This window comes from Brachyistius frenatus, unplaced genomic scaffold, assembly GCF_029030835.1.
Source record: "Brachyistius frenatus isolate BFR_SWC_R1_liver_20210118 unplaced genomic scaffold, ASM2903083v1 Contig_3, whole genome shotgun sequence".
Taxonomy (NCBI): Eukaryota; Metazoa; Chordata; class Actinopteri; family Embiotocidae; genus Brachyistius; species Brachyistius frenatus.
Window position 1 is genome coordinate 9,721,514 of NW_027210602.1, and position 20,108 is coordinate 9,741,621.

Genomic DNA, 20,108 nt, shown 5'->3' on the forward strand with positions numbered 1-20,108 from the left:
TTTGTTTTGTGAAGTGTGCCGACGTGTCGATATTTAACTGACGTCATTATTTGCTTTTTTTGTTGTTTTCACTCTTAACATGTTGCAAACAAAAAATTGCCTTTTGGTTGAGCAATACAGTACGTGTCAGGACACAGACATATTTAAACATTTCTCCAAATCATATTGGATGAGTGCATACATATCTCTGGGATGATTGTGCAGTCATGAACTACTACAGTTAAAAAGTAAAGTCAATATCAACCTTTCTGATTGGCTGTGTGCAGCACTGTATTTCCACTTGGTGACAGTAAAAGCAAGTTTTTCTCATATCTGAATTCATTTATTAGTGAATAGAAAGAAAAAAAAATCACGTTAAAGAACCTTCTTGCTTTATTAGAGCAATGAGCATTAATCTAATGCATATAAATGTGAAGAAGAACACAGCTGAACACACTCATGCTACAGCGCAGAGACATGCTGACTGACAGCTGATATGTGTTGCTCCGTGAAAACCGAACTACATGAAAAGTTTCCTTTGTCCACATGTTTAAACCGACATGTAGGAGTCAAGAGTCGACAACGCTTTCAGTTGTATGTACTGTGCAAAAAAACTGACGGAGGGGGTCATGCATCCTACAGAGCTGTTTTCCTCCCTCCATTCTCTACTCAATCTCATTGGAGGTTCCCACGGTGGCTCTGATCTCCATTTCTGCAGGGGAAATAAGAAATCAATAAGCTTCTGCAGATCTTAAAAATAAATGTGCAATTTCCTTCCTTGGTGGATACTTAATCTTTAGCAGAAAATGAATTGTTTACCTGGACAAGATCCACCCTCTAAGATAATGTCATCAATGGCGATGTCACTCCTTACTGAAGAACCTCTGGTGGCTTCAAACACAATCTGGGACAGTGACACAAAGAAGCTATCATTTACATCATTTTAGAAGGTGTTAGATAAGTAAGACGTCTCTTTTTTCCCTTTTAACGGCTTAATATTAAAGCTCAAAGTCATTGATTCCCAAACTGTGGTATGTGGTCATATGGGTATTTATGAGATGTTTTGAATGATCAGTGTATATTTTTTCTATTCTCCTAATTCCTCTGCCTCCCATCCTCTCTCTTTAGTCGTCCAGCAGGTGACTCAGAAACTGACCTGGGATTTCTATCTGCAAAACACCTGATAACAGGAGGAGAGGGCTGTGGAGCTTAGAGAGAGGAAGCACCAGGTTTTTAACCAGTCAGCTGACCTGATGCTGTGGAAATTGACAGCACCTATAGCAGCTCTATGGGTATTCATTGGAAGTGCATATTATCCACACGATTGATTAAATCTTAAAGCAACAGTGCAAGACTAGTACATTAATGAACTTCCGTTATACTCCAGCGTTTGCCAAACAACTTTACACAATGCTGATTAAGTCCATCATCGCCAGATAAATCTCTTTTCATATCTGGATGGATACAAACTGGACGTGGGCCGAGCATGCGCACCAGAGATCTGAAAAAACAGTAAGGAGAAGCTTTGTTCCACTCTTGCCTGATGCTGGCTGTCACACTGGTAGTCCACTTGAGCCATCAGCCAAGCGATGCTCTGCTCGTCCTTCTGTTGCCACAGCAACACGTCCTCTCCGTCCTTGTCGATGTGAACGTTGAGCTGGCCCGTTCCTGAGCCGTACATGTGGTAGTAGAAGCGAAGACACTGAGGCCCCCTGGTTCCCCTGAGAGGGCGGGACAGCAGTCTGACCTTCTGACCGGGCAGCAGGGTAGACGCCTCCATGTGCAGGTAGTATCCTGTCAACACAGCGAAGACCTTTGTCTGTTTACAGATTTATAATGCTGATGATGTTCAGTTATATTGAACCTTTGTGTATTTTACAGAAAGTTGAATGGGAGCAGAGCTGAAGCAGAGGGCATCCTCACCGAATCCTGTGCTGTGGTCCCCTCTGGGTCCGGTGTACGAGGTCGGGGTGGGTCCTCGCCTCCACTCCCAGTCAGCAGCATCGCTATGCTTGTCCTGAATGTAACCACACAGGCCTGCTTCAAAGTCACAGTGTCCGGGGAGAGGAGACGACAACAGACCTGCAAGAGGAAAATGAATGAAACTTAAATGAGAAAGCATTTTATTGTCACGGCCCAACCCTGAAACAGAACTAACTGCATCTATCAATGGCCCTAAATTATACTTTACCGTAGGGGCTGTACCTTTTGCCCCCAATGCACTGTGGATTAGTCAGTGATGTCCTAGTCTCAAATGTGTGAAAGAAAATTCTGTTTAAAGCTTAATTCAATTGTAGCTAAAGATATTAAAAGTAGTTTGTAGTTGATATTGTCGTGAAGTGACGTGTTCGATTTTACCTTTGGCAGACTGTCTGTGTTGCTGTGTTGCCTGTTTAGTAATACAAGCTTAATTCTTAGACAGGTTCAGGTATTCTCCTAAAATCACGGCTTCTATCAGCTAATCAGAATGTCCCTGTGGCCTTGGTGATCTTGAGTGTTTCCCAGATTTGAAATGAAACTCAAAGGTCACTGAGATGTCAATAATCCATTCCTCTATAATCCACCCTTCTTCTGGCAATTTTACAATTGTACAGCATTTCCTGCACTGACCCATGAAACTACTGTCCACTGCTTTACTGGTGCTCCATAACGACTGCTTTCTGTAACAAGTTTGAGCAAGTACATGTACAAGTACAAGAGGATTACTGGTGCTTGTGAATGCGACTTGTGATATGGCGTCATCATATTTCTAAAATTGGCCTATGTTTATTATGATTGAATTTAACTGCTGTCTACTGAATGTATGTCATTTAGTGGACCGCATGTCATAATGTTAATGAAGATGAAAAATGGTATGTGGATCCGCTCCGTGATTCAGAACTGCATCAAACTTTTTATCAACTGTTCTCAAGCTCACCAAGTTTTATAGAAATCGGGCTTGTTGTTTTTTTCCGTAATCCTTCTGATAAACAGAAAAACAAACCACACTGAAAACATAACCTCCTTCCCGGAGGTGATCTCCCTTATAAACAACATGTATTTTTTAAAAATGCAGATGATTTTGGAGTTGCTACCTGCCGTCAGCTCGCAGTCCCCGAGGCTCACACTGATGTCGTCCAGAGCCACCGAGCCGCAGTCCCAGAAGCTCCTGCAGGTGCTGATGAAAAGGACCTGAACAGCAGAAGTCACCAGTGAGCAGTCAGCTTTTCCGTACCAGTGGAACTTCCTTTGTTTTACAACCATTAATTGTTTACAGATCTGTTCCAAAACCATAGAAATCCTGTTTGGGTTGTTGATCACATTCTGCTCGTATGTGTGCAACTCTTAAATCTTTCGTAGGGATGAAAAATAAATCACCAGTGAAATTCTTAGTATTTTAAAATGACTTCAACATGTGAAGTGAGGAACAAAGTGCGAGTGCTGAGAAATCCTTTGAGCACTGTGGAATCTGGATGAATGATTCTGATCACGTAGTTCACATGATGATACCGTCCTCCAACAGGAGAGATTCAGTGAAAAGAAGAAATCCCAGCTCAGAGCTCAAACAGCCCAACAAACAGGAAGTGAAGTTTCCACTCGTAAGTTGGTTCTTTGGAAATTCCATTAGTTTTTCTCTCTGCTGCCTTTGTATAATTTTTTTCTCTTTTCTTTTGATCTGAACCTGCAGTGCAAACTTTTGTTATGCTTTTCTTCCAGTGTGAGTAATTATGAAAACATTCCTCACATGCTTAAATTATAGGCTCTACAGTAGATCACTCTGTTGCTGCTGTTGTGGCTGTAAAATGGTGAATAAATTATTTGGTGGTTCACAACATCTATGAAATGATTCGTTTCACTTTAATAATTTGATCTATTCTTTCCAATAACATTTAGAAAGTCGAGAAAAGTTGCTCTATTGAGTTATTTAATCCTCATTCAAGTTAACGTAGGGGTACGCTGGCTTGTTGGGTGGTGCACATACCCATATAGAGCATTTCTGTGGAATTTGTGTCAAAAAAATACGAATTAAAAGTGAAACGTACAATTTGCAAACAAGTTATTTGTGTAAAATATTGGTCTTTTACATAATTACACAAATAATCAGTTTTACTTTTGAGATGACATTTCAGAGAGTTGTATTCTCTCTCAAATTCTTATTTTTGTTTGATATTTAAGAAATTTTGTTTGAATATTATGACGCAAATCTATTTCCATACATGCCGAGTAACTTTTCTGGCCATCACGGGAGTATCTCACCAGACGGTTTAAACACTCTGCATACTGTGAAATACAAAGGAATTTTGTGGTGGTGACTTTTCTTCCTTACATTTTTTCTTTATTCTTTTTATCATTTGTCTGTTGGCTTTTAAAAAAATTCTTTCTTTGCTTAGTTCCTCACTTCACCCAATTCTTCTTTGATAATTTATATTCATTCATTACTGTCTCCTTCCCATCTTGCACCAGTTTTTGTTTATCCTCTAATTCTTTCCTTCCATTCCCTCATATTTCTGTTTATTTTTCTTCGTACCTTCTGCCCTCCATGTTTGTTTGTTTATTCTGCTTTTCCTTTCTTTCCTCTTTAACCCGATATGCCATGTATTCTCTTGTTTCTTCTCTCCTTCCTTTTTCTCCTTCCTCACGTACGCCCTTCCAATCTTCCTTCTGTCATTCCTTAATTTGACCTTTAACCTTCCTCCCTTCCTTTCCTTTCCTTTCCTTTCCTTTCCTTTCCTTTCCTTTCCTTTCCTTTCCTTCCTTCCTTCCTTCCTTCCTTCCTTCCTTCCTTCCTTCCTTCCTTCCTTCCTTCCTTCCTTCCTTCCTTCCTTCCTTCCTTCCTTCCTTCTCTCAGTGTTTCTCCTCTCTTTTATTCTCCGATGTCGCTCCATCTGACATTCAGACTCAAGCGATATTTCCACTTCCTCTCGCCTGACCTTGGCAGGCTTTGACGTCTGGAAGGTGACGTCCGCTGCGATCCAGATTCCTCTCGACTTCTCGCCCTGAGTCCAGATCTTCTCCTGGCTGGTGCTCTGCTGCTGCAGCAGATAAACAGCCAGAGCCTGGTCTGTCTGGTTGAAACCTGCAGTTGCCAGAGTTATTTCTGGTCAGTGATTCAGTCAAACAGATTCCAGCAGAAGATTTACACACAGACTCAATCACTGCCACAAGTAGACAAAAAAACAAACATCACAAATATCTATCAATCTGCTGAGTTTAGAGGTGGCACTCACCCCTGAGGGAGAAGTAAAATCTCAGGCAGTACTTCATGTTCCCTGGCAGAGTTGGACTGATCAGTCGGGTAACGTATCCGGAGTGTGGGCCCAGCCGGTAGTGAGCCAGCAGGAAAGATCCTGGAGGGAGAAAACAGCAACTATTTTCTTGCAAAACTCTGTCATCCTCTGAATCTGCTTGTCATTATTGTTCCCTTCTCTGCTCGCACCTGGTAATAATCTCGTTTTCATCTGTTTTTCAGTTGCAAAAATTACTTTCTGCACATCCGACAGTTTAATTTTTTTTTATTTTTTTATTTTTTAAAGCTGAGAGACACGCAACCACCACCAAATCGTTGTCTCATAAAGTTGCGGTGGCTTTCGTGTTAGTAAACAAATGCACTTATTCAGTTTTTGTGACCAGTTTAAAAGTCAAATATTTTGCTTTCTTTTTGGTCTTGAGCTGCTAAATGCTTCACTATGTTCACCAGCTTAACTGTGTTTGGTGGAAGGCAGGTGGTGGAAACATTTACTAAAGCAGACAGTAAATGTGACGCACAAACAAAACTATGAGCTACAAGAGAGTTAAAAGCTGAGTGGAGCTGCAGAATGAACGACTTCAACATTCCAAGCATCCCTCCAGTAATTTGGCTCAATGATCCCTCTGATTTAACATTGACCTCCTGTCATATTGTCAGATTTATGCCTCACATTTAAAAAAACAAAAAGATATAATTTTTTTGCTGCAGATCCACCTGCCCCCGTGGTGTGGTCTCCACTCCTAAATATGTTGGGCTTCACAGACACTCTCCTCCACGATGACCTCGTCACCTGGTCCTGGGTGTAGAGGCAGAAACCGGACTCAAAATCACAGTTGGCGATGGAGGGGTCAAAGGTCGGCTCTGTGGAATAATTACATAGAATCAGCATGTTGATGTTGGATAAACACTTTTGTGGTTCCTCTTTACTTTAGAAAGACTCACATTTGCATTATATTTGCACATGTTATGGCTATTTATAGACCTCAGAGGATAACTTCTCCATTAACCCGGTTAACTGTATGGTTTATAGTAGAGTCATCCTCAGGACAAACTTTACATTTTTATCCCCAATAAATCCAAACCTCCATGTTTGGATCTTAACAAAGTTTTAAGCTCTTAGTCCTTTTAAAATCCTAAAAGGATTTTCACCAGTAAAGTATCATGTCATAAATAGAACAGTTTCAATGACTTCATAAACATGGAAACAAACAATGGAACAAACAGTGTGCAGCTCACCAGTGTCTGTGCTGCAAAACTCTGGAGAAAAGGAAATGTCATCAACTGCAACTCGTCCGCCTCTTGGACTGTTAAAGGCCACTTCAAAGACCACCTAGAGGTGGAGACAGACTCTCATAAACAAAGTCATTATGTGCACACAGACACACGCACACACACACACACACACACACACACACACACACACACACACACACACACACACACACACACACACACACACACACACACACACACACACACTTACATTTTAATGGATGTTTTTAACCGATTCTTTTTGTTTATTTTTCTCAAGCGTAACTAGGTAGGAGACAATGCATAGGACACTTTATTAGGTACACTGGTACAATTTATTGTGACTCCATGCAATTTAGATTTCCAGATCCTAGCTGATGATGTTGAACTGAATTACAATATATTCAACGTAAATATATTTTTGTCCTCCTTATTTACACAGAGTGAGGCCCAATGTTCAAAAAAACCTCTGAATATAATGCAGTCCAGAACAACATCAACACTATGACTTCGCCTCCAAAATATGTATTTAAAAAAAAAAAAAAAAATCACTATGATAACATCTGCAGAGAAATGGCACAATTCATTTTCTTAAGTTTTCCATAATTCTCCTGGGTCAGTGGTTTAAAAATGTCATCATCAGGTGATGTGAACGAGCTTAAATGTGGTGTAACAGTGGACAGTCAGTAAACTGGCTCAATCTGCTTAAAAATTCAGCTTCACACTTAAGAATGTGTTGTTATCGTCTTTAAAAGTACCACGGTATTGCTTTAATATCTTTAAATTAAAATCCAGAATGTGGAAAAGTAATCATATAAAGCTTTAATGTTTACTGACCTGCACTGAGTACGGTGCCCTGAGGTCCACCTGCACAGATATCCATTCTCCCAGAGTCCCGCTCCAGTGGCTCTGGTTCTCTGAGCCGGCCTTCCACAGTTCCTGGTACTGGCCCAGACGGTCCCGGGTGTAAACAGAGAACAGGTTTCCTCCCTCCTCACTGCGCTGGTACTGAAAACTCAGGCAGCCGGACATCGGCACCATCGTCAGGGGAGACACCAGTTTGGCCACCTCTTTGAAAGTCTTGGCGTAGTTGGAGTCCACGTACATGAGGTGACCTGAGAGGGGTTCAGTGACTTCACTGACATGAAACTTCTGAGTTTGAACATTAAGCATTATTTGGTCACCTGCAGGTCAACAGATGTGTAGACATCTACATCAAATAGTTGTCCGGGTTACATATAACCTTTGTTTCCGCAGCATTTAGATTACCTTATTGAAACCCGAAGATCGCCTTAAAAAAATTGGTTCAGTGATCTGTCTAAAAAATAAAAACTTTACATTTTGAATTATGATTGCTACTTTTATTGTCACAGTAAAGCAAACAGGACCAAAAAAAGAAAATCGGAAAGCATAAATGAACATTACGGTGTTTAGTTTTGTTTGCTTTGGTCATTTATTGAGGTGTCTTTTAAGATGAGGAGTGAGTATAATCATAGTAGAATTGAATGAAAAGCATTTACTGTCTCATTTCATCTACAACGAACAAGTCGTGGGATAAAAACAGTAGAAACCTCTCTCACCTGTCCTGTTGTTGTAGGTGTGGTCAATTGGCATATTAATGTGAGGCAGCTGGATCCTTCCTCCTCCCACATACCAGTTCACATTGGCATTCCACTGGTTACTGTATCCACACAGGTGAGAGTCCTCAAAATCACACTCTGGACAGACAACAGAGAAGTTACTGACAGATCTGACATTTTGGGTTTGCACACAGAAGGATTTCATGGTTGTTCTTTTTGCTATGTTAATATGTGTGTGTGTGTGTGTGTGTGTGTGTTTGCATGCGTGTGCGTGTTTAAGGGTTTAAGGAACAGGATGTGGATCTTTATGCAGACATGTGGCGAATGTTTTTCTTTTCCTTTTAGAAAAGATGTGTGGGTGAATTCACTGACCCAGGCAGTATCCGGGGCTGATGTGGATCTCAAAGATGGCCACACTGCTCTCGGCGCTCGGCCCAGGTTTACCTTCGATGATGACCTAATCAACAACACATGTTCAGTAATACCCTGCAACCAGCAATGAGGTGTGACACAGGGATGACATCACAGAGGGTTAAAAAGAGTGCACACACGAAACACAGATATCTGATACACTGGTCGAAGGTTTGGCGAGCAGCAGGTTTGCTGTGAAATCACTTTCAGAGGAAGAAACAACACGCAGGAAGACAGAGAAGAAAAAAACACACCCATTAAAATCTAAGGTCAGGTCTTGTATGTGTGTGAGGTAGAGTAGTGTCAATTTACAGAAAATTGTTTGCTGAAATCAGCAAGCTGCTGCTGGAGACAAGGTGAATAAAAGGGCTGAACTATACAGTGAATGTGCTCCACAACCAAAGCTGAAAGAGACTAAAAACACCGATAGTGATAAAGATTTGTCAATTATTCTTTGTGATTTTGTCTGGACTTGGTTAAAAAAAAAAACATTAATCTAATTTCTACATAGCGGCTTTCCATTGTCAGTTAATAGTTGAACATTTTGGAACATATTCACTCTCAGACTTTGCTTAGATGAGAAAATACCAATCTCATGTCTGTGCATTAAGTGCACTAGAATAAGAACCTGGTTAGTATAGTTTGGCTGATGAAAACAGTAAACCTGTGGCTCTATCCAAAATGAAAAATATGCCTACAAACACTTCTACCGTTCAATAATTAGGTAGCATATTAAATTTGATTTGTTCAATCCATATAGGAACAGAAATGTAAAAAGTTTTGTTTCATTTTGTGCGAGTGACATAGTGTAACTATTTCTTGGCAGCTAATTGTGGAGCCAGGCCAGCTGTCCCCCCCCCCCATCTCCAGTCTTTATGCTAAGCTAGGCTAACCACATCCTGATTCAGGCTGTCTTAAAATCTTGCAAAAGGAATAAATCGGTGTTTCTAAAATATTGAATTATGTCTTCAATTAAAAAAAATTAAAAAATGGACTAAAGCCATTTTTACCAAAACAATAGCATTAAGTTATTTCTACACAGGTACATGAACCCCTGGACTGTCATGTTAGTGAGAAGTGAACGCATGAATTTGTCGCCTTGAATGAAGCAGGACGTTTTAGCAGTCATGGTGAAGTCCAAACCTCTGGCACATTCATTTTTTCCCCGCAGGTCTGGACTGAAATATGTTTATGCAAAGAGGAGCCCACACACAGCACAGGTCTGGCATACCATGATGTAGGTCACAGCCCTGTCAGCTCTGCCTCTGCATATAATATAAACATGTGCCACAGTGTTTAGAAAATGACAACACGCATCACACTGGCTTCAATTAAGGGCCGGTTTGCGGTATGTCAACCTAAATCTGTCTTGTTAACATATTGAAATGTTTTGTGCACCTCTGCTGTTATTTTAGGCTCAAGCAGGTTGGACAATCAGCTGTGACACACCGCACTTTTATTCTTTGATTACACTCTAAAAATAGTAAATAATTAGGAAGATAATATGCTGTTTGTACATTTTTTTTACTAATTTGTGTCTCATGACCTAATTGAGAGAATTAGCTTTTCAAACAGCTTGCTTTGTATCTTTTTTCCCTCACTAAAAAAAACTGTGAGAAAGTTGAACTGAAGTGCAGTAGGATTTCTTGTAAAATTACAACTTTTTGCCTTCACATCTGCAGCTTTATTTCACAATATTATCACTTGTTCTTTGCCTGCAATCTGTCAGTGGTGTGGTGATGGGAGATAAATAGGGCAGCAGAATTCTTATTTTTATAATCACTAATATAACATAAATTACAATCTGAATTATGTATTTGATTCTGCATAATCTTTCATGATATTATGATGAATTATGATTCCACTTGCATAACTTTGCCATGGACTTTAGTGAGAACATTTGAGCCCCTCAGAAGAGGAACATTTTCCAGTTTGGACCATGAATGACCTTACTCTTCTGCAATCAGTATAAATAAGACACTTTTAGTACCACTGCTCTAGGAATAGTTATTTTATATTTTTAGTAAGCTGTTTTTTTCCATTCAACATTTTTATTTTATTAGATAAGATGAACGTATTATAATCAATCTTGAAGCCTCAGTCATGATTTTTAATCTTTTCAAACTGGCCTTCTTCCCAAACAAAGATTAGAGACTATTTAAGGAGTGTTTTACCCTGTAAGGCTCACTACTTTTCTGCAGGTCCATGCTTGAGATGACCCAGCTGTCGGAGGGTGCCTGGCTGCTCCACAGCGGTCTGTCAAAGCTCTTTCCCTCAGTGCGCTGCAGGACCTCCAGTCTTCCCGACCCCGTGATCTGGTAGACGAGCCTCAGGCAGCTCCACTCTTCATGCTCCAGAGACGGACTCAGCAGAACCCCTGTGATTTCTCTCTGCGGTTCGGCACCTGAACCCATGTTATTCTCCTGGTCATCGTTTTTGGCTGCGTCCACTGTGACAAAACGGCCTAAAAAAAAAAGAAGAAGGTTTGTGCTATAAATAAACCTATATATGTTTAGAGGCACAGCATTTGTACTGCAAGAATATTATGCACAAGGATTTCAAAAAGGATTTATGAATGTTTTAGTTATGTTTTACAAATAACAATAAGGCTATTTATACAACTCATCAAAGCATTTACATATTTTATTTAACCTTTCAGACACTCATTGGTTTACTTTCATTCTTTATGGTAAACACCTGCACACACCTGCTTGAGAAGTATTTAACACCCACTGCCTGCAGGGCATTAACACCATGTACAACTCACTGCTAGTGTTATGAAAAGTTAAATAAATATGTGATTATATGATTAGACTCATGTCATGGTAATTATTTAACAAAATAAAAAGAAAGGTACAAATATTTTAGGTGTTTTGAGGCAGACTATACAACCAGCATCATGCTGTGGCTCATTTCTGGTAATCCAATAAGGTAATACACCAGTGAAAACATGATACCCAGTAAAATAGAAATTGCTTTCTCTTTTGGTTTAATTAATTCACTGTGAATTTCATGGCTGATGTGGTCCCCCTTAAAAGCAGAGTTTGTGTTATTGGCACTCTCACCAAATCCATTTTCCTGTAGTAATTTCCTCAAAAACTGACAAAGAAAAGTGTCGGAACAAGAAGTTTGGGCTTTACCAGGTGTGAAAATCAGGACCATGAGAACATAGGATCATAGGACCCTATAGGCCTCTAGGAACAGAACCTTGGGAACAAAGGACTGTCGGAACATAAGACCCTGTAGGAGTGTAGGATCTTGGGAAGTTATACCTTGGGAATATAAGACCTTGCGACCTTAATATGCAAGCAACAAAGGACCACTGGGAACTTATGACCCCAGGAACAGAGATACACTCCCCTTATGATCATTGACAAGCAAATAGCAATGAGGAAAATGATAGCGGCAGATGATGTTGCCAGACGATAGTAAAGTAGCGTCTCCATGCACTGCAGGCACAGTGGTGTTTTCAGCTGAATGCCAGCATGCTGCCCTTTAGCAGATAATAGTTGCCATTTTTACCATCACAGTCTAGCACGTTATAATGCTAACATTTGCTAATTAGAAATAAACAAGTACTGCTGAAAGGCTGACTTTCGCTAAACTAAATTGTGTCTCACAAAACAACTTTAGAAGCAATGACCATAGAATCCCTCTGTTAGTATGGCTAAAAAGATTGAATTAACTCACACATATGTGTCATCTCTGTGAAACGTTGCTTGTCTGTCCCAACTTCACGACTAGTCCAGACAACATACTACCGTACTGCATCAATCATTCTCTGAAGAGCTTATTTTTAAGGCAGAACTCCACAAACTTGAAAAGAGTTTAAATCAAGATCCTGTTTCTGTTAGAATCTTTATCTAAAACAAAAAGCACATTTTTAAGAATGGGATATTTTGCATAGTGATTATGCCCTCTGTCTTGATGCAACATGAAATCCATCTCAGCAGCTCTGAGCTTCTTTTCTGCTTTAGGGGCCTCATGGCTCTCCTCAGTGGTCTGTCATTTATTATTTGTTCGTGTGACACTGGTGTTGTATTCAAATCCAGAGCTGAGCTCATTTCACCTTTAATTTGGACATTTCACGTTTCTCCTTTTTTGCCACTAAACTGATATTGTTTGCAAACTCTGTATTTACACATTAAATCAATTGAATTAAAAGATTCTTGTTCAAAACCTCGGCGCACACACCAACTGACGTGATGTCTTGATTAAATCAGTGTCAACACTTTTATTGGATTCAGAACAAAGACTACATAAAACTGCTTTATATATTAGACATGACTTCACTTCTCTTTTGCCAAATGCACAGAGCACAGAAAGAAAAAGGAGGATTGAGAGAGAGAGGATACAAGAGCAAGAGCTGAGCACACCATTAACGCTGACCTTTTTAACAAGCCGGCGGCTACAGCAACAGGGATGGAAACAGGAAAAGAGTAAGTAGTTAATGGACGAAGCAGGCTGCAACAGCAGAGCCATGTTCAAACAAGTCTGAGCAAGGATCATGCTGAAAAAAGTATTAATGAGAAGTTCTTCCAACAGGGTCTGGTTGCAGAGACACCACAGCAGAAGGACACTGTCACGAGAGGAGAAAGTTTGCTTCATCAGGGACACAGATGTAGATTACAGACAGCTTTAACTTCGGCTATCTCTTATGATTGGTTGTTTTTTTTAAACAATAACCAGATACCATAACTTGTGAATACGTCATATTTTTATCATACTCTCAGCATCTCCTAATAATTGATTGAGAACAGGAAAAAGCAGATAAATAAACTGCTACTGGAATACACAGCCGGTTAGGTGAGCTTAGCATGAAGACTGAAAGCTGGGAGAAGCGGCTGGGCTGTCCAAAGTTAAAGGATCCACCTACCACCGACCCGAAAACGCATATTAATACAATCACCAGTTGTTACACAAGCTAAATTGGAATACTTTTAGGCCGAATTATGTGCTGGAACAATTTATCTGTCCATCCAGCACTTCTTGGATCTGTGTGACGTGGTGGTGACCTCTTGACATCAACTGCAATGTGACGAGATATAATTCCAGTACTTAATTCCCCCTAAAACCACAAATTAGGGGTGACCCAATGGCTGAGTGGTGATTGCTTACACCATGTGTGCTAAAATGCGTGAAGCAACTAGGAGCTAAGAGACATCATTCCTTTGATGTTTTTTTTCCCCACATTTCCTGTCTTCTTCATCCCAAAAAGGGACATTGGCCAGAAAATAAAAAATGATAACTTTGACATCACAACTTGTTGTTTTTGAACTTTGGAAAGAGTCAATCCACTTGTATTTCCCTATAGCTCCAATCTTTTGCTAAAATAGGCTAATAACCTTCAATCTCCTGTTCCTTCCTTATTTCTAGTTAACACACAAGATTGAAATCGATGGTCTCATCTTATTCTGTGACCAAACCCCAAATACATTTCACAAGTTCCCCTGTTTCTTTGAACATGAAAACAGGCGAAATATATTGCCCTATTTAGAATTACCATTCTAACATTTAGCGACTAGGATTTTTGTGTGAGTTTAAAGACTTAGAAACCGGTCAAGTTTGTCATTACTGTCAGAACACTTGAATATGTTCTGGTACACGAGAACCAGATGTATTGTGGTTGTTGCCTTAATATGGCTGCTTAATTTCCCTCGAATTTGTGTTTTGGACATGGTCCAATTTATGTTGTAAATCAAGTAGCTGAACCTGCCAGCTTTGGGCCACTCAACACCTGAAATCACACCAGTACTTGTGTATTGATAATAAAAACTGGCTTGTCACATTTACGTGTGTGAAAGATGATTCAAGTTAGATATGAGTTGAGAGGAGCTTGGAAAAAACACTGAGAGTGTTTTTTTTTCTTCATTTGTTTACATCCACATATCCTTAACCTCTTAAAGCAGGCCCCACTATGTCACGATGAACATGATGGATCCTCCTGCTGCACCAAGAGGCATCTGTCTTCAGTGCTATCAGCAGCCTGACCCTTTTCAATATTTCATGCATCTACTTTGCTACATTAGTTTTAAAGTTGTTTCAAAAGTCTGTGTCCAGCAAATAATGATGTTGAAGAAGTTGTTTTTCCAATCACACATTAATCAAATCATGTACGAATGATCTAATCTCCATTCATCTGCAGGCTTTGATCATTTTACATAAACAGACAGTGACGTTATTTCGATTTTTAAATGGGAGTGTACAGCACTCATTCATATCAGCTGCAGTACCACAGCCCAACCAGAATGCCTAAGTGTGTTTTTTCACTGACTCCAGATGTTCACGGATGCTGGAATCAATGCAGACCAGATGGGCCAGTACCGAAACTTACTAAAAGAGTCACGATGCCACTCATTACTAACAACTAAAATAAAACTGTTTTAAAATTCAGAGTACGGAAGATGCAGCGTGGCATCTTTTGAAAGTACCATCTTTGTGCAGGGTCCAGCTCGTGAAGTCTGCATCTGACGTGTATCCGCAGGTGTTGGACTCAAAGTTGCATGAGCCTGGCAACAGCTGGCTGTGGGCTTGGATGGTGGCTTTGAGCACAGAGGGAGGAAAAAGAGAGACGAGAGACATCAGAGAGAGGGAAGTATGAATCATAGCAACTGGCATTAACAAAAACATGCCCTCATGCAACAGCACTGGCACAACCGTTAACACGTACTCACCAGCAAAAGTTAGGAGGTAGAATAGAAACATTGCAGATTTCTCTGGAAAACAAAAAAAACGTCAACCTCAGAGGAAATAAGAAAAGTAAAAGTAGGTCTTGCATCCACAGACGGAAAAAATAACAGAAGCTGCACCAAAGTTTGTTTTTGAAGACTTTTCTTGTGTGTGTCGTCTGAGTGTCTCTCCAGCTCCCAGACTGGCAGCACACTGCAGGGTCTCTGTGGGGAGAACAGAGAGGAGGAGGAAAGAGAGGGAGAGAGAGGTCTGGGAGGGAGAGGAAGGGGAGGAGGAGAAAGAAGGTGAGTGATGAGCTGATGGGAGGCCAGTTAGGGAGCAGAGGAGAGAAGGAAATGGAGGGGAAGAAGGGGAAAGAGGTGGGAGGAAGGAGGAACAAAGTGAGATGGGAGAGTAGGTGATGAAGAAAATGAAGGAAGTGGAAGGGAACAAGTTGCAGAATATAATGAATGATTAAGTAGGAAGAGCATGACACACACACACACACACACACACACACACACACACACACACACACACACACACACACACACACACACACACACACACACACACACACACACACACACACACACACACACACACAGTTACACAATGTGTCAAAACAGTGATGCATTTTAAACAGTCAGTGTTATTCAGCTCCCCTCTCCACCCACATATATCCTCCCAATCTGGGGACTGAATATTAACTTACAAATCAAGACTGGGCTCCCATCAGCCCACAGAGAGGTAATGAGACTGTTCTTATCTGAAAAAACTGCATTTATTTAAACACTCATGACCTGCGTTTACATTTTCTTGACAAGCAACCTGATGTCGAGTGAATGACGACTGTTATCTCCCTGAAGACATTCTCACATGGTCACAAACCCTCAGAAGGAAGAGGTCAGTGTTCACTGGAGGACTCAGTTGTCACCCAACTACTAATGGTTCTTTTAACAATGACCACAATCTTTTTGTAACCTTATCCAAACAGCTGTAGTTGTCTTTACTCAATCAAACCTTAAAGATCCCATATGCCACTCTTTTCCTGTGATTTTTATTTGTCATCTTAATATCCATGAGAGGATATTTTTGTGGTCTTCAGTACCAAAAAACATAGTTTTTACATTTCCTCTTTTAATCTTCTCTCTCAAGCTCTACCAAGAACAGGCTGATTTTGTTTGTGTCTTTAAGGTGCATTGCTCTCAGTGACCCTCTCTTCTGATTGGCTGACTCCTGCTGAGTGACACACCCGAACCAACCACAGGTTTTCTGTGGTTTTGTAGCTTGCTTGGTAATGACCACTCTGTGTTTTCTTTCATGTAAAAGGCTGTAGAGTGGTCCGTGCTCAGGAAGGACAAATGACATGGGCATGAGTTTGTGACATCACAAACTTATGAAAGTCCAAATAGCAAAATTGCCGAATTCAGACTGTGCATTACTCTGTGGACTGAGCATTTTGACGTGTTCACAGAAATACGATGGCAACAAGACCTGCTTCATTACTAAAAAGAGAAAGAGAAATCTGACATTTATGCAATATGGGACCTTTAAGTGTAGGCAGCAGATGACACAACAGTCATCTCAGTTATTTTTTGTAATGGGGCATACAATGATATTTCAAACAATAGTTCACTTCTTACTTTGTGGTAACAGTTTAGTGACACCCCTTTTCCTCTTTTAACATGACAATTCCCCACATGCACGAAGCCAGGTCCATAATGAAATGACTTTGCCTGTTTGGTAGAGATGAAGCTGACCGACTGGAACAGAGCTTCACTTTAACCCAACAATAACACCCTCAGGGTGAACTGGAACTGGGAGCATATATCTACAGCAGGACTCCTAAATCTGACTGAAATCTTGTTTGCTAAAACAGCTTGGATAGCATGGTTCTTCAACTACAACATTTGCATGCTGAGCGTTCACACACTTTTGGCATATATACAGTGCATCCGGAAAGTATTCACAGCGCTTCACTTTTTCCACATTTTACAGCCTTATTCCAAAATGGATTAAATTCATTTTTTCCCCTCAAAATTCTACACACAATACCCCATAATGACAATGTGAAATACATGTTTTTTTAGAAATTTTTGCAAATATATTAAAAATTAAAAAAAAATAAAAAAAAATCACATGTACATAAGTGTTCACAGCCTTTGCCATTACACTCAAAATTGAGCTCAGGTGCATCCTGTTTCCACTGATCATCCTTGAGATGTTTCTACAATTTGATTGGAGTCCACCTGTGGTAAATTCAGTTGATTGGACATGATTTGGAAAGGCACACACCTGTGTATCTATAAGGTCCCACAGTTGACAGTGCATGTCAGAGCACAAACCAAGCCATGAAGTCCAAGGAATTGTCTGCAGACCTCTGAGACAGGATTGTATCGAGGCACAGATCTGGGGAAGGGTATAGAACAATTTCTGCAGCGTTGAAGGTCCCAATGAGCACAGTGGCCTCCATCATCTGTAAATGGAAGAAGTTTGAACCACCAGGACTCTTCCTAGAGTCGGCCGCCTGGCCAAACTGAGCGATCGGGGGAGAAGGGCCTTAGTCAGGGAGGTGACCAAGAACCCGATGGTCACTCTGACAGAGATCCAACGTTGCTCTGTGAAGAGAGGAGAACCTTCCAGAAGGACAACCATCTCTGCAGCACTCCACCAAGCAGCCTGTATGGTAGAGTGGCCAGATGGAAGTCAGTAAAAGGCACATGACAGCCCGCCTGTAGTTTACCAAAAGGCACCTGAAGGACTCTCAGACCATGAGAAACAAAATTCTCTGGTCTGATGAAACAAAGATTGAACTCTTTGGCCTGAATGCCGAGCGTCATGTTTGGAGGAAACCAGGCACCGCTCATCACCTGGCCAATACCATCTCTACGGTGAAGCATGGTGGTGGCAGCATCATGCTGTGGGGATGTTTTTCAGCGGCAGGAACTGGGAGACTAGTCAGGATGGAGGGAAAGATGAATGCAGCAATGTACAGAGACATCCTTGATGAAAACCTGCTCCAGAGCGCTCTGGACCTCAGACTGGGGCGAAGGTTCATCTTCCAACAGGACAACGACCCGAAGCACACAGCCAAGATAACAAAGGAATGTCTTCGGGACAACTCTGTGAATGTCTTTGAGAGGCCCAGCCAGAGCCCAGACTTGAACCTGATTGAACATCTCTGGAGAGATCTGAAAATGTCTGTGCACCGACGCTCCCCATCCAACCTGATGGAGCTTGAGAGGTCCTGCAAAGAAGAACGGGAGAAACTGCTCAAGAATAGGTGCCAAGCTTATAGCATCATACTCAAAAAGACTTGAGACTGTAATTTCTGCCAAAGGTGCTTCAACAAAGTATTGAGCAAAGGCTGTGAAAAGTTATGTATGTATTATATTTTCGTTCTTTATTTTTAATAGATTTGCAAAAATTTTAAACAAACTATTTTCACTTTGTCATTATGGGGTATTGTGTGTAGAATTATGAGGAAAACAATGAATTTAATCCATTCTGGAATAAGGCTGTAACATAACAAAATGTGTAAAAAGTGAAGCGCTGTGAATACTTTCCGGATGCACCATATATTATGAAAACACAGCTCTGAGACCTTATCTGGAATGCTGGTGCCTCATGGTTTAAGGTGAAGTCCGAATACAATGATCTAAACTACATTTTAAAGAGAGCTCCAACATTTTGCAACAATCCAAAATATTTGTCCTGGCTTCAGTCTTGAACAGTTTGCAGCCTTTGTGCACTTGTGACCATGAACAATAAGATATTCTGCCTAAATCCTGCATGTGCACCAACAAACGTTTGCAGACATTTTTATTCAGTTCCCACACGTTAAAGAAGACATGTGGAAATGTTAATGCTGTCCTGAAAAATGTGACTCACATTCAGGAAAAGGACTGTGCTCATCCCAAATACGACTTTTGGACGAGTGAGCAAAAGGACTGAACACTTTCAGTTCAGCTTCCTTGCAGAAGGGGAATGAATTTGAGCGGTAGAAGAGTACAAAATGTAACATGCTGGATATGGGAAACTGGACTTTGCTGTGCTTTTTAGAGGGAGTACTCTCTCATTCACATTTGTATTCCATCTGTCAGACATGCGCTCTCTGTCTTTTTCTCCCTTTTGGCACTTGTCCTGTATATTGTACAGACTGTGCCTTTCTTTCTCTTTTGGTCTTCAGCATTTTAACAAGGAAACATGGACAGTTTCAGACCAGAAGGGGAGGAGAATTCTCCCCTGATTATGTAATCACACAGCACGACTGCAGCCATCAATATTCCTATTTCAGAAAACACTAAGGATCTAAATAATCTCTGGTGGATTTTTCAGAGAAAATGAAAACAAAAAATAGAGTGCTAATTGTTTGCTCAAGAACACTGAACAGAGAGAAGAATGAAAATTGTTTTCTTGTGAGTTTTCAAACAATTATCACGAGATTTCTGCATTCATTCAGTTCCACAGAATATTTAAATTTTCCACTCGTTTAAATTTCTATCTTCCATCCACCATCAGTCATCCGTTTAATTTCCTGTTTGCTTGTGTCCATGTGAACAACAAGAGAGCGCTTCAAGAAATGGATGCCAGAATCCGTCATGTGCAATAAATGCAGAGGTTACTGTTTGCACAATGATACAGATATTAAATATTCTCCTCAGTATGTGATTCATTGCCAGAGGGATCACCAAGTTATGTCCCCTCCGGCCCTTCTTCTGGGAACACCCCAGACTACCGAAGCTGTTAGCATAATCTGTTTTTTTAACATACAGTTTTGATCTTCATGCAAAGGCAGTGATGAGATGTATCTGTGAGGGGGAACAGACAAATCTGACTCACATGCTGCACTTTTACTCAGTGTGATGAGACTTCCAAGTCCAGCTCAGTATAATGAAATGCCATTTCATTCTTCTGTTACTTCATTCCAGCATCTTTTTATTTCACAGTAACAGAATTTACTAATATGTATTATGAATTGTATACTG

General features: G+C 40.5%; 1 protein-coding gene across 1 annotated transcript; it reads right to left on the reverse strand.

The window, feature by feature from the left end:
• Nucleotides 1-342: 342 nt before the first annotated feature.
• LOC138625230 (MAM domain-containing protein 2-like) lies at nt 343-15,563 on the reverse strand. The gene is made up of 16 exons (XM_069706014.1): nt 15,258-15,563; nt 15,123-15,164; nt 14,880-14,990; nt 10,623-10,912; nt 8,410-8,494; nt 8,038-8,175; nt 7,295-7,572; nt 6,443-6,536; nt 5,921-6,067; nt 5,187-5,306; nt 4,890-5,035; nt 3,054-3,150; nt 1,903-2,061; nt 1,520-1,773; nt 799-883; nt 343-691 (listed from the first exon to the last, which is right to left on the reverse strand). The coding sequence occupies exons 2-16, from the start codon at nt 15,151-15,153 to the stop codon at nt 645-647; spliced, it is 2,082 nt and encodes a 693-aa protein (XP_069562115.1). The 5' UTR covers nt 15,154-15,164; nt 15,258-15,563; the 3' UTR covers nt 343-644.
• Nucleotides 15,564-20,108: the final 4,545 nt, after the last annotated feature.